Source organism: Betta splendens, chromosome 2 (assembly GCF_900634795.4).
Source record: "Betta splendens chromosome 2, fBetSpl5.4, whole genome shotgun sequence".
In the NCBI taxonomy this organism is placed as follows: Eukaryota; Metazoa; Chordata; class Actinopteri; order Anabantiformes; family Osphronemidae; genus Betta; species Betta splendens.
This window is the reverse complement of record NC_040882.2, coordinates 2,504,497-2,519,067: the sequence shown is the minus strand read 5'-3', so window position 1 is coordinate 2,519,067 and position 14,571 is coordinate 2,504,497. Positions and strand designations below refer to the sequence as shown.

At 42.8% G+C, this 14,571-nt stretch overlaps 1 protein-coding gene across 3 annotated transcripts in view; it reads right to left on the bottom strand.

The window, feature by feature from the left end:
• Positions 1-5,512: 5,512 nt before the first annotated feature.
• The window catches only part of zeb2b (zinc finger E-box binding homeobox 2b), a 72,658-nt gene continuing 63,599 nt past the window's right edge, over positions 5,513-14,571 (bottom strand). For 2 of the 3 annotated variants that reach the window (XM_029133814.3, XM_055506472.1), the window contains exons 6-9: positions 13,735-13,843; positions 11,206-13,214; positions 9,381-9,561; positions 5,513-7,629 (exon numbers count right to left, since the gene is read on the bottom strand). In XM_029133814.3, the coding sequence (XP_028989647.1) occupies positions 7,058-7,629; positions 9,381-9,561; positions 11,206-13,214; positions 13,735-13,843 (2,871 nt within the window). In that variant the 3' untranslated portion in view covers positions 5,513-7,057. The remainder of the gene's footprint in view (positions 7,630-9,380; positions 9,562-11,205; positions 13,215-13,734; positions 13,844-14,571) is intronic. The other variant, XM_029133825.3, reaches the window with a different exon arrangement.

The window sequence follows — 14,571 nt, the reverse complement described above, 5'->3', positions numbered from 1 at the left end:
ATTAGAGCAGATATTTCCTTGTCGAACATAGTGGGGGCCAACATCTAATTAAATCAAGAGGACAGTCCCATATTAGTGATGGGAACGCCCAGGCAGCCATCCACCATCGGCCATGATGCCCTCATAAAAAATGCATGCGGCTCCGTGAAAAGAAAGCTCTAATTCTGCAAAAAAAAAAAAAAAAGTTGAAAGAAATTCATTGGTGGTGGAGGGTCTCAGTGGGGCGAACCTTGCACCTTGACGGGTAAGTGATGGTTTACTTAACGTCTCCGCTGATGAGGTTAAGGACTTGTCACTTTGTCTCTGGTCCAGCTTTAATCAGGCTCCGACCTGCCCTCTGGAGGCTTCGCCTGCGCGGAACTGACCGGTGATTTAGAATTATATGATTACACCTTCACCGGCACGCCGCGCAGCGGTGTGAACGAGCCCCCCTCATACTAGAAAATGTGTAATGAGCAATGTTCCCTGCGCCCAGCTGGGGCCTCGTGGATTCGGCCATGAGCCGGCATCCTAATCAGCTGTCAGCCAAAAAAGCTGCTGTTGCCGGCGCATTAGAATCTGTGTTTGTGCATATCAAAAGATTTTCCACAAACGCATTGGCAAAACACATAATCGCTTGCCCCTCAGAGGGAGAGGAGCGGAAGGCTGGCGGAGCGGCGGATGGAGCGGCGGACGGAGCGGCGGAGAGCGTTCCCTTTGAGTGCTGGGAGTCGCTGTCAGCTGATGAGCCCACTAGTACTGGGAGCGTAATGGAGGGAGTCCGAGCGACACAAAAAGCAGAGTCAAGACAATAAGAGCGCGAAATACTCGGAAGGACTGAAAACATGATGTTTTAGCAGTAAAGCCTGATTTCTTTAGCTGATCGATAGCGCCAACGTGTCAGCCAGCAGGGGGCCGTCGCTAGGAACAGGCACATCGCATGCCTTGTTGATTGGACGCCTCTGTTTTGTTTGTGTCACTCTTTATGTTGAGACTCTTTAAACCACATTATTGTTTTTTCCTGTTTGTCTCGAGCCTCTGCAAAGACCGCCAAACCTGGCGTTTCGGGAGGAGCGAGGGCACAAAACGATAAATGCAAATTAATAATATTCCACACAGGGGTCTTTACAGAGCTGTCCAACATCGCCACAGTGCGCCACACCCCCTCCGATGGTGGCACCATTGTTGTCTTTGTGACGCTCTGCAGCTGCTGTATTCACTGGAAGATGCAGCGATGGCTTTCTGTCCCTTCAGGCTCTCGCTGCACCTCCACTTCCCAACTCATGTCTACATGAAATGTTGCTGCTTTTCTTTTATCCAAACATTACGACTTCTGTGAGTTTTATTAAATACTGTTAATACACAGTTGAAATTGTACAGGGCCCTATTATCAGCATTCTGGGAAATGTAGGAATGCTGATACAGGTCTCATTTTCATCAGTTTTAAAAAGTAGCTTTTATGTATGTATTTCATTTTTACATACATAAAATATGAGGGGGGGGGGGGTCTCTAAACACAAGGTTTCCTCCAGGAGATGGTGGCTCACCTCTGAGGAAACACTGATATTCCTGTGTCCATGGAACATGTATACATAACAATCCTGGACAGGCACAAAGTAACAAACCCAAATCGGGCAAGGGTGAGTTTTTTATCGTCATCTTCTTCTTCCCCCTCCTCTGTAGCACCGCTGGCATGGATCGGCACCACCTGCTCTGGGGCTCTTTTCGCTCTGGCCAGAATGAACAGCTGGCTGCTCTTCTGACGTTCTGATTGGCTAATCCCTGCTGGTCACTTGCGCTTTTCCTCCCTGCATGTCATTGAACTTTCTCTCGCTGAGTGCCAGGTCCAAGGAGTGCTCTCTCTCGCTTTCTCTCTCTCTCTCTCTCTCGCCTTTGCCCAGATCTGTCCTTCATGTGCCCTGCGAATGGTCGGGGTGGCATATGGGGATATGTAAATAATTTAATGAGGTCAAAAGTGTGAGAATCGCCTCTACTTTAGTTTCACCGTAGGTTGCAATAAATAAATGCAGAATGGTCTGAGGGCATAATGTGGAATCGGTTCTCAATGGGTCCCAGTGAAACTTAAAAAAAAGTTTTACATGTAATCTTCAGCATTTCGCGCACCCAGACGTATTCAATGCTGCCAGTCTTCTTCTTCTCTGCCGTTAAAGGTGCAGCTCTACACCCACATGGTTCAAAACAGCAGAGGCGCCGGCACGCAAACATTTCTCCGCAGCGCTACCAGTGATCACAAATTCCATGTTCTACCTTGAATGTGTTGTGAGTCTCATTAAACAAGCAGCTGTGTTTTGGCTGACTGATGTTTGACCCAAGTATTCACATATTCAGTACTGGCAATTTCAGTGCAGAAATATTGACAAATTCTGTCCTAAAATTTTAAAGTCTGCTTTGGTGCATCGTGGTGATAGTGTGAAATTAGGGAACACATAAATGCTTAATGAAACAAGCCAGTAACACTTGGCCACTACACTGAGACACAAAAATAAATGGAAAATGAGAAGATACCTACAGTTACAGTATAATAAGTAGACTAGGTAGGACCAATGATGCTTCCACCCACCGTCCACACTGCAGATATTGGTTTTCAGCAGGTAGAGTTGTCTCACTTGCATTAAAGGTAACTAGTCTAGTCACACAACTTAAATATAAACCTTAGGTCACATGACAACAAGTGGGCTCAAATGTTTCTATGACAACAGAGCAAACCCCATCTGTTGAGGAAAATCACAAGAAGCGGGAAAGGTCATATATTTATGAAATGACAAGCAACTTGGCACTGAAGTGGAGTGACAGCATGGACTGGCAGGAAGGCTTGTTTTAAGCAGGACACGCTGAACGAAAAATATATTAATCCGCAAACCTGTTGCCTTGGATTGGTTGCAATCACCTGTGAGCAATTTCTTTTATTGAGTCACTCACTTTTTTATATCTCTGGGGCGGACGCGTTCTCCAGTGCAGCAGGAAACATCTCGTCACGTCCTGAGCTGCAACCAAACCTCAGACCTATTTCCACTCATTATAATGTTTCTCTCACGCTCTGATGCTGCTGTTTTGTACTTGTTTTTTTACGTGCGTGGCCTTTTTTCCCCTCCTACGTCTTCTCTCTTTAGTTGCTGATCTTTCCTCGCTCTCTAATGTCAAACTATGCGAACTTTTCTCGGTCTAAAAATGATGATAAATGCAGGTGGAGGAGTACGACTGAAGACGTTGAATAAAACATGACAGAGGTGTGTTTTCAATGCAAATGAGTTGATGCTTCTACTAAGAGTGTCTGTGGAGGCAGCGGAGTAGCCCCAGGCAAAATGTACACTTAGCTTTGGTCTATACAAGGCCCAGCAGTGAATCATCAGAGCTCAGCTGTCCAGAATACACCACCAATCTGGCCCGGGCATATGGCCGCATGACACTCATATGAATTACTACTACATGCTTGTGTTGTTGTTTGTACTCCCCTTTACATGTTCTAAGATCTGGGCAACCTTTGCGTTCCCATTACACGGAACGAGTCTGGTGCATTTTAGCAAAGGTGAAGGTTTCATCTGACTTCTTACGCTGCATATGTATCCAGAGACACACAATTATCTAATCTGTTAGGAAATAATTATTTTTAATGCATAAATGTATTCAAATTGAGCTCATTTCAAATAAACATCTATCAAAAGCGATTCAGTGGGCGTCATTTTGGAGTTTGGTTGGAATTAAAAGCCATCCTTAAAGCCAAGCAAACAGCCTAAGACAGTATTGATTAACACAGCACATGGATGACTAGACTGGATCAGCATCAGCCAATATTCAATTCAAGCAGTGACAACTGGAATTGATACAGAAAGCAGAGAAGTAGTGGGGTTATGCAGCTACCTTTAACAAATAAGTGACATTTGATCAGCATAAACAAGTTTTTTTTTCAACTTTTCCCTTTACATGATCAGTACGTGTCATTTCTCACTGCTCTCTCTTTTTTAACTGCATCCTAATTCAGCAATTCCCCCTCCGCCTGCATTACTCTTGGGTTGCAGGAATGTTTCATCACATCCATCTTGACCTCTGACCTTCCCATTAGTTACTTGTGAAGTTGGAAACTATTGAATTTGAGCTTTTAAGCGAGTCAAATGAATGTAAAATGTAAAAGCAGAGGAAGGTTGAAATTCCTCTAATAGCCGTGCACTCCAGAGGATTCCCTCGTCGTGCTCATTTTTTGCATGTGTAATTGTCCAAGGGGTTCACAGCACATTATCAGATTCATCAGCTAATCATTTAAGACCCCCTCTTTTATCTGAGAGATGATCCGATGGCACGCAGATCGATAGGAAAATTGGAATATGCAAAGCGCGTTCTGATGTTTGGTATCGTTCAACCTTTGCCACTTTCATCTCTGCCTTTTGATGTTGCTTTGAATCTGCATGATGCTGTGTGAGTCACTAATGGAGTTGAGCGTATCCTTCAGCGTGGAGCTCCGGTGCTGGAGTTCACCTGTCAGGGCCAAGTAAAGTTTCAAAACGAGATTTGAGAAAGTTAAGTATTGGTAATGGTTAAAAGAAATGAGAACATCCCTGTGTCGGGCGAAGGGGAGATGAAGACTCCCTGGGCTTCATTCATCATCATCACCTTTTTCTTTTATTTTGCCAGTGTTTTGGTTTAATTGTATCAAATATTAATACTTGTAGTGATACTACTGAGAACATTTGCTTCCTTGCTAGTATAACTATACTATACTATAATATTTTAAACGTCTAAGAATTTGCCACCAGTTGTTGCTAAAGGTTTATCAAACATTAGTTCTAACAGTAACACAATCATGAACTGAGAAAAGTGTGTTAACTTCAAAACAAAAACTATAATTTAGCCCTGTAAAAATAATATATAATAATAATAATAATAATAATAATAATAATAAACATAATAAAAAGAACCATTTTTATATTTAGTAATTAGGGTTTCATTTTTATTCTTCTATGAAAATGTAAAAACCGATTCTGGCTTAATGCTTAAACTTTTTATAATCTGTAAATGTAAATTATAGTGTTACATAATCAGAACAGATTCTGTATGTATGAAAGTATGTCCCAAAAAAAACTTCTACTACGACACATTTAGTGAATATTCCAAGCAGCAAGTTGATGCATGTAAAATTTAATTCTAAGTAAAAAAAAAAAGGTTGAGTTCCTTTTAATGAGATCTGCTGACTAAAACAAATAGAAAACAAACCCGCCTTGTCCTGTTGTGTATTACAAACCCAGGTGAAGCACAGCACATCTAAATGACCTAAATGAGACATAATAAGCAGCGAGGACGGGGTCAGTTCACTTTGATCCATTTGGAAATGTGAATTTAAACCGTATGTAATTAACATAATAATGTGAAGCACTTTGACTTGGTCCTCTGTGGTTTCTGGAGAAACTAGATATGAGAAGATTTTCTCTGAAATTGAAGGGAATTTAAAGTGACTCCATCCTGACGTTGCCAAGCAAATATCACAGTTAATTCTCTGTGAATAAACATGAAGCGCTGACGGTTTGGTACTCTGTAATTTGGCTACTTTTATTCGAGCAGGGTCATTTTCAAGAGAAATTACAAATTAAGAATTCAATAATACTTTTACAAAGACATTTCAGGAAAGATTCTTCTTCAGTCATGATATCATACATAGTATTTAACAGTCCCTCTTCATTTTTTAGCTTAAAAAAAGAAACAAAGATGAAGAAAGTGGAATTTTTTCAGTCGAAAATACAGTGTTTTCACAATTGTATAAAAGTTCCCAAATTTGGAATTTTCCAGTAAATGGAAAATAAAGGAAATAAAATAAGATTAAACTTCGCATTTCACAATGTTTCAAAACACAATAAATGTTCTCTTTACGTAAAATTTGCCCCTATGATTGACACCATGTTCCTTTTTACTAAAATATATCTATATATTGAAGAACTATAGTACTGTACACAACAGTAGGAAATAAATAAAATTAGGAAATATCAAATGGGCCACATAAATAATGTTTTTATCAACCTACAAATAAAATGAATGCAATTGGTTGTTTTCAAAAAAAATGGTTTGGTGTAATACTGACGAAGTAAAAAGAAAAGAAACTGAGAAAACATTGCACAACATAATGTAAACTAAGGAACTGCTGCCTATAAGTCTTAATACTGACACAGGTGCTTCAAAGAACAACGGTGAACCATGTTATAATACTGAAGCTGGTGAAAAAAGTAACCTTCCTTTTACACAATACGAGGGTGGCACTTGCAGAAAACACACAGGTTAAAAGGTTTGCATATAAGGCTTCTTTTTTCTTATCAAAAACACCTTACAAAGGCTTTGTCCTTCTTTTTTTTCCAACATACCACTTGTCCATAAACTGTATTTTCCCTTAAAACAAGGTCTCTTCATCTCAAAAAAACAAAACCCTCGAAGCTCCGTCTGGTGAAATTCCTTCATGTGAAGTCGATTAAAGAGGCCTAAAACAGTGTGGCTGGAGATGGTGGAGTCCGGGCAACATGGCAAAACTAAAGACAACACTGCAGGTAGGTAGGTGATAACGAAGGTAATATCGAAGGACTGTAGTGCAGACACTACTGCTCTTTTCCAACACTGTATAAATATATACATAGGCGATACTTTTTATTATTTTTGTTCATGACTATAGAAGCGGAGTGCAATTTGTACAAGTCACTAGTTGTGCTATAAATACTATGGAACACAGGGGGTTTATTTGAGGAGGTTAGCACCACACATATTTTTAGGCCTTAGTACTGTACATTTTTTTTGAAATGTATTCATTTATTAATAGTTCGGTTTGCATAATGCAGCTTATTTCACAAACCCATGCCTCCCTTCCCTCAATGCCTCCTCCAGATTGATTTTTGTGTCCATGTCTTGTTCGGCAGACATCGTCCCACCTCCCCCACGTTGAGGAGTCTGTCGAAGAAAGCTTCCCGGAAGCTTCAGGCACGTGCACGTACAGCTCAAAACACAGCGTGTGTTTTAAACCGAGTCGGTAAGAATACTGAACTCAAAGAGACAAACTTAAAACGTTTTAAGATGGGAAGCGTTTCACCTATTACATGCCGTCCTCAATCGCGTCCTCGTGATCTGATTTGGTTTCCGTTTTGCCGTCCAGCGAGCTATCGTCCATCGAGTGCTCCCCGTTCTCCTCATCGTCCCTCAGTGTGTCCGGGTCCGTGTCCATGCTCTTGCTCTCCTCCTCCTCTTCCTCAAACTCGTCCTCCCTCCGACCGATCTTCGCGTACGTTCCGTCTACTTCCTTGCGTCCCTCTCTGATCCCTCCGTTCACGGCGTCGTGCCTCAGGATGGCCTCGCGCTCGGCCAGCTCCGGGTAGCCCTGAGGAGTAATGCCCTGCAAGTACGCCCTGCTCATCAGCAGCTCCGTGGGCTCCAGGTGGCCCTTCTCGCGGGCTTCCCTCTCGGCCGCCTCCCGCTCCTCTGCCTCCCGCTTGCAGTAGGAGTAGCGGTGGTTCATGTGCTGCGAGTAGGAGCCCGAATGGGAGAACCTCTTCCCACACTTGTCGCACTGGTAGGGCTTCTCCCCCGAGTGCAGCCGAGAGTGCTCGATGAGATGGTGTTTGTGTTTGAAGGCTTTCTTGCAGATCTGGCACTGGTGTGGCCTCTTGCCTGCGGAGACACAAAACGCAGAATGGGGACGTGAGTCGGCTGCCTCGCACGCACACTACACCACAACAAGTCACACAGTCAGTCAGAAGAAAGCAAAGACATTGAAGAAAAACTCGGATGAATTGAATGGCATGGAGCAAAATGATGTCACAGAGTTAAAATCCAACTTATAAGTTAGCGCTATTTGTTTATTCCAATCGCGAGCTAGATGTGAAAGTGCGCTCGCATTATGGAAATTCCCTCCCGTGGTTAAAGCACGGAGAAACTCAACCATGACTACTTAATTTTAGGCCTGCATGCCGCACCGATGAATGCAACATAAATAAAGTACGGCAAAGCAAACAAACAGCGAAGGCGCGACCGAGGAGTAAACACATCCGAAAGGCTCCGAGGGGTCGCCCCGTTTATCTGGGAGCACAATTCAAGTTCACGGGTATGAATGGCTCCCCGCTCTGCTTTGGGCCGGGTCTCCTACGTCTACCAAATATGACAGGACGCTTCAAATGCCAAGGCAGAAATGAGAAACCCAAGCTGGCCACAAGGACAGGGTGAGATAGTTTTATGGCACGAGGCTATAAACTGTCTGGCTAAATAAAAGTCCTCTGGCTTGTAATGTGGCCACACGGATGCTGTTATAGTTAACAGTTTGTTCCTAAACACTTACTGCTCAATAACCTAAACTTCACCACTCAGGACTTCTTTTAAGACCCAAAGTTACCTGTTGCTTTTAAGAGCTTCCACTGCTAATAAGTCTCCAAACATTAAAATTTGGCATCATTTTGCCATTCACTGCTGCTCACCACGTGTGGAAATATGGCCGCCTGCCGCGCACAAATCACATGACTCCCCTCTGACACTCGCGTCCACCAGCCAACGGGCTTTTAAACTGCACTTCTGCTCAACATCTGGCAAGTTCCGCTGCACTTCTGAGCGGCGCGATAGTGTTCGGAGCAACATGTGGCGACGCGAGACGTGAAAGTGTCACGTCCTGAGCGAGGCGCACAAACGCGGCGGAGATAACATCCCCTGCTTTAAAGGGTTCAGACCGCGCGCCCTCCCTCTCTTTTATGTTTGACCAGATAACATGAAGGCTGCATAAAGTACCGAGCGCGCTGCTACAGATAGCAGATAAAATAAATGATGCAACCTAGTGAAAGAGGATCTCTGTATAATAACTATAATGAAAGACTTTTTATCAGGGCTCTGAAACTTCTGAGCGCTACTCTGCTGATGCGATCCATCGCCAATAATTGGGCCGATAAAAGCATCAGGGCCTCTCTATATATCTAGGTGTATTGCCTTTAAAGATAGGAAATGGTTAATAAAGCATGATATGATGAAAATAAAGTATAGATTCACTAATAACCCCCCTTTGCCTGCAATAATTACACCTTTCACTTTTCCAAAAGAGCCACTGCCACTATTTAAGCCATCAAAACTTCTGATATTGAAGGAAAGAACACACACATCTTTGCACATATTACAATGTTAGCAAAAGTTAACTTTAAAATTGGAAAACTATTCATTCGCTGGCATTTCAACCCTGTCAATGAAGAAGCACGTTAGGTGTTGGTTTACATACAACTGAAGGGTTCAACAGAGAAAGAAATAAAGAGAAGAAAGGGGTAACATAATAAATATATATATAGAGAAAGAGAGATATACTTTCATACTGATAGAATTTGGCAACACAAACATTTAAAACATAAAAAAGCATGGGGTTTAAAATAAGGGTCTAGAACAGTATATACCTGTGTGTTCATATTTGTGTCTTAGAAGGGAACTGCTCTTCTGGAATGTTTTGTCGCACAAGTCACACGCGTACATACCACTTTCGGTCTTCTTAATCTTCTTCCGCGACAGACAGGAGTCGGGGTCTGTCATGTCGTCCAGCCCTGACATGTAGTCGGGTGTACCGTCAAGCAGGTCCCCCTTAAAACACACAAACAAAAAAGGGGAGAACAACAACAGTAATCAATTACATGCATTTATTAATAGTGAGGTGTTATTTACTGTAATTTATTACATTATTTTTTTAATCATTGCTAGATTAATTGAGATAGGAGAGATGCGTTTACATGCTAATGCTTAACATGTAGCGAATGCTAAACGCTATTTTTTCCTTCCAAGGTTTAAAAATTAACACAAAGTTACGTACATGTTTTGTTAAAGAGTACTTGTAACATGTTTACTTGCATTACAAGACAGAATGGTGAAATCAGACAGTCACAATATGCTCCATGTTCTCATGGATTTTTGATTAGCAGAAGCTATCAGCGTTAATTTCTTAAAAACTTGCAGCTGTGGAGTAATATCGCCCATCTGTAACTGACACGCTCTTCATTATGATACTCAACCATAATGGTGTATTCAGTGTGGTCTAATTTTGTACATGAGTGTTAATTCTGCACATTCCTTTAAAATTCTCTTTTATGATGAGGATTAGTCCAGAACATGAATTGGTGAAGAACAATATTACAACATTAGAGGAGGCACAGTGAGCCATTCTTGAAATTGCGAACTCATATAATGATTAATATCAGAAGGTGCACCTTAATGGCCAATACTGAGCCACCAAAGCTTCCTTTAATGAATATGTGTGTGATAATGTGAGGACAGCTGTGCACTATGTTTTAAGAAGGGACCACTATCACTCTGCAATCAATTTGAACTAAACGCCTGTAGCTGTATTTTTAAAATCTAATTTAATAACTTAGAATAGGAAACATTATTAATACTTTTTTTTCATCAGAATGGTTCCCTCTATGTTAAACAGCCTTCAGCACTCACTGGTAATGAACATGGAGGCTGCATTATTAATCCACATATAGAAGCTCATTTTGGATTTGGCTGTGTTTAAAATGCGAAAAAGTTGCAATGGGGAAATTTGAGGCAAGTGCACGGCTCCGGGGCTCACCTCTGTCATTTTTACAAAGGCCTTTCACCAATACTTAATAACAAAACATGTGAGTGCAGGCCAACACTGCAAGAGGATTCAAGTCAAGAGGAGTAATGTATTCCACACATAGCAGCGGGTGAATTTTACAGTGAAGAGTGGTTACAATTAGATGTGTTCTGAGATGGGCTTTTATTGCCAGTATCCCTGTTCTTTATTTGAACCTGATGCTGTGTGATTATTAGTACCAGTGCATTTTGCTTAAATTGGAAGAGATTGAGATAATAAATAAAATAAGCACACAAACCACAAGGAAGTGATTTAAATCCTTGCTCTAGAAAAGATTCGGCCTTTTTCATTGCTGGATGGACGACGTTTTGTGTCTGTTTAGTTTTACTCTAAAAAGAAACTGAAGAATATTAAATTTAGTAGCTCACTCCATCTATCATTTACTAATCTTAGTAAACTATCACTTAAATACTGCAAACTTTCTACATCAGTCCCAGCGCACTTCTTTCCACCTTCATGTCATTTCACAGCTGTTGCTCATTGTCTACCTCAGGTGAGCGCGTCTCTCTCCTGACGACTGTCCCTTCTTAATTAGAACAGAAATGAGTTTATCTCATTTTAGGGAGCCGGAGTGAGCTTGGGGTTCACAAAACCGCAGGTGGCTTATTTACCTGGAAACCTGGTTTTCGCTGGTACTTTCTTCTCTGCTGCATCTCTGCAAAGGTAGCTGCCCCTGCTGCATAAGTGTAGGCCATGTGTGGTAGGAAGCCCATTTGGTCCATGCCCGGATAGGGCCTAAGACCTGGTATGCTGGCCTGCATTGGGGGCATGAATGTGGCGGGTGGAAAAGCGCTTTGAGGTGGAAGTGACGTGTACAAGGGTTTGGCAGCAAATGGATTAATGCCAAAAATGGGGCTAGTGCTTTTTTCAAGGTTCCCATTGTTGGTGGAGCCTGAGAAATCCTTCTTGAGATAGGCCAAATTCAAAGGCTCTTCGAAGTGCTCTCGTGGAGAAGGGATGCTGCTATGGTCAATGGTAACGTTGTTGACTTTAGGTCTGCTCTTGACTGTCAGTGCGTGCTTGGGTTCCTTCATGAGTCTTGGCAGAGAGAGGTCCAGTGGCTCAGCCTGCAGGTCTTCTGAAGTCAAGCTGTTTGGAGTGTAGGAGCTGCTGTGAGAGTTTTTGGATGACGTAGAGGACAGATTTAGTGGCGAAGGAGTGTTGCTGCGAGAGTGGTCCAACTTTTCACCCGTGGGTTTGGTGCTGCCACTGAATTGGCTTTTCAAATGTCTGAGTGAGTTGTCACAGTTGTTAACGTTGTTGTGGAGCTCCGCTATGGAGGGGGAGGTGATACGGTCAGTAGGTTTGATCAGAGACACAGGTGACCTAGCTGCCATGGAGTCTTTTGGTGGCGTGTGGTGGTTATTTGTACCAACAACCATCTCTGTGTTGTTCCTGTGCTCTAGCGGTGGGGTTCTGGTAGTGCCGTACTGATACATCTTCCGCTGCTCGAACCACTCCTTGACAAATTCCTGAGGAAGGCCGACTGCTATGGAAATCTTGAGCAGCTCCTCCGAGTTGGGCTCCATGTTCATGGCAAAATACGCCTTTAGCACAGACATGTGGTCCCTGTAGGGGTTAAGTGGCCCAGTAAGTCCCTTCTCAGACAACATGGAGGAGGATATGTGGGTGTTCTTCTCCATGAATATGGCAGGTTTGTTGGCCATCAAATTCTCACTGGGCTGCAGCACGGCTTTGATCTCTTCATTCATTTTGCACAGGTAGCGTTCGTGCTGATGCAACGGTATTGGCCCAGGAAAGGTTTCTTTGCAATATTGGCAAGCGTAGGGTGTAAACATGTTCTCCTGCATCTTCTCATCCACGCTTCCTTCAAGCATGTGGTTGGACTTCTCCCGTTTGATATTGCTAATCTGTCTCTTTGAGTCTGTTGTCAAGCTCTGGAGGCAGGCTTTGGCTTCGTTCACTTTTTCTAAGGTGTAGTCAATGATGCTTTTGGTGGCGCCATTGTGATTGACGAGTGGAAGACTAACCTGAGTCCCCCCTGGTGATGTCAGCGCCTGTTTTTGCTCTTCAACTTGGGAGCCCAGATCCTTCATGTAGGCCTTAAGCTTAGACAGCTCCTCTGGTTTGCAGTCCATTTTCTGCCTGCACACAGTGTTGTCCACGATCTGAAGAACCTTCTGTACCTCGCTCAAGTTGTTCGCCAGCGGCCCTGGATAACCCAGGAGCTGAGATTCCAGGCCGGCAATCCCAAGATGCTGCAAAGGGCTCTGTGCTGCTGAGTTGTGGTGGACTCCCAGCGGGCTGTTTCCTCCCATGCCGCCATTGATGAACGGTCCAGGAGCCCCAAATCCATGTGATGCCATCATCAGCTTGTAGTCGTTGAAGTCCAGTGGCTCTGTCTTGATGTGCAAGTGGTTGTTGTGTTCAGGCAGGCCTAGTGGCTTCCCGTTCTCCAGCTTCTGCCGTAGCTGGGTGATCGCGGAGTTGGTGGGCGAAGAGGAGGCTGAGGTGGGAGAGGAGCCGTTCTTCATGTTGCTGCGCATCCTGCCATTGACAGCGATCAGTCCAATGCACTTCTTGCTGCTAATGTGGGAACTGTAAGAGCCAGAGTGGGAGAAACGCTTCTTGCAATTGGGACACTCGTATGGTTTTTCACCTAGAGAAAAAAATAAAACATATAGATTAAAATATATTATTAGATGGATAACTCTATCAAACATGTAGCCGCTAATTACTTGTGTAACAAATTGCAAATTATTTGTTTGCAAAAATTATTATTGTTAATAATTTATATTCAGGTAATGAAAAGAGCTTTATATTAAGCAAATTATTTTATTAGTGCAATCTTAGAATTTAAGCTGTATTTTAATATCTGCTCACAATGAAATTAATAGTAATGCCTTGTTTAGTTTTTCAGTTGATCAATAGAAATAGTCTGTGACAATTTCATTAATAAACATATCGTAATTTTTTATTTGCTTTGACGCAGATTTCTAAGGAAATGTTGTACTTGGCAAATAGAATGATCCTTAACACAGCAGAGTTCAGTGTCCATTAACAAGGAGCAACAGGAAAGGTCCAAAGTAAACCGAAAGGAATTCCTGTAGATTCATGGTGTTCTTAAATCACAGTGTTGAAAATCCAAAGCCCAGAGTCGCATTCCTTCTGCTACTCACCGCTATGAATCCGGAGGTGTTCTTTCAGATGGTGCTTGTATTTGAAGGCCTTGCCACATTCGGTGCATTTGAACTTGCGGTTGCCGGCTGCTTGGTTCAGCAGTTGGTGCTGTGAGATGGAGAGAGGCAGAGAGAGAGAGAAAGAGATGCGTTCGCCATGAAAAAATGCACAAACAACGTGGGGTGAGAGTTCAGTAAATAATCGCAACGTCGGTCGGCACGACGGCGAGCGAGAAGCCCGGCGGCTCCTGTCGCCAACAAAGCATCGCCGCTTACTACTTCCACCTCCGCGGAACAACTACAGGCAGCGGCCGTGATACCAGGAAGAATCGCAGACCTTTTAATTTCCTGCTCTCTGAGCCAAAGGAGGCATGCCTTTAGAATTTGGCAGCAAAAAAACAAGTACTATAAATGTCTTTTTACAGCATTTTCCCTTCATTAGCACCAACAATCGGATCCACTGTTAATTCATTAGTCTAAAAGGTATTCAGGAGGATCTGGGAGCATGTTCAGCCTGCGTACCTGTACTCACACTGATTGAAATGCCCTTTTCCACCACAGCTGCAAATGTGTGCAGCAATAGGGACATTTTACTGCCTCAAATGTCTCTTAGGATGCGGAACACATCATTTAGGACCAGTCTTGATTTGCTGTTCAAATGCAAATGCATTGAAATTTGCAATTCAAAGAAGAAATGTTATTTGAAAGGGGAAAAAAATATATATATATAAGTAATATCAAAATATAATACCCTGCAACAACACTGAGTGTGTACCCTGGCTCACCACTTATAAAACATTTAATTCTAAGTGGGAGGTGAGGATATTAAACGCTTAG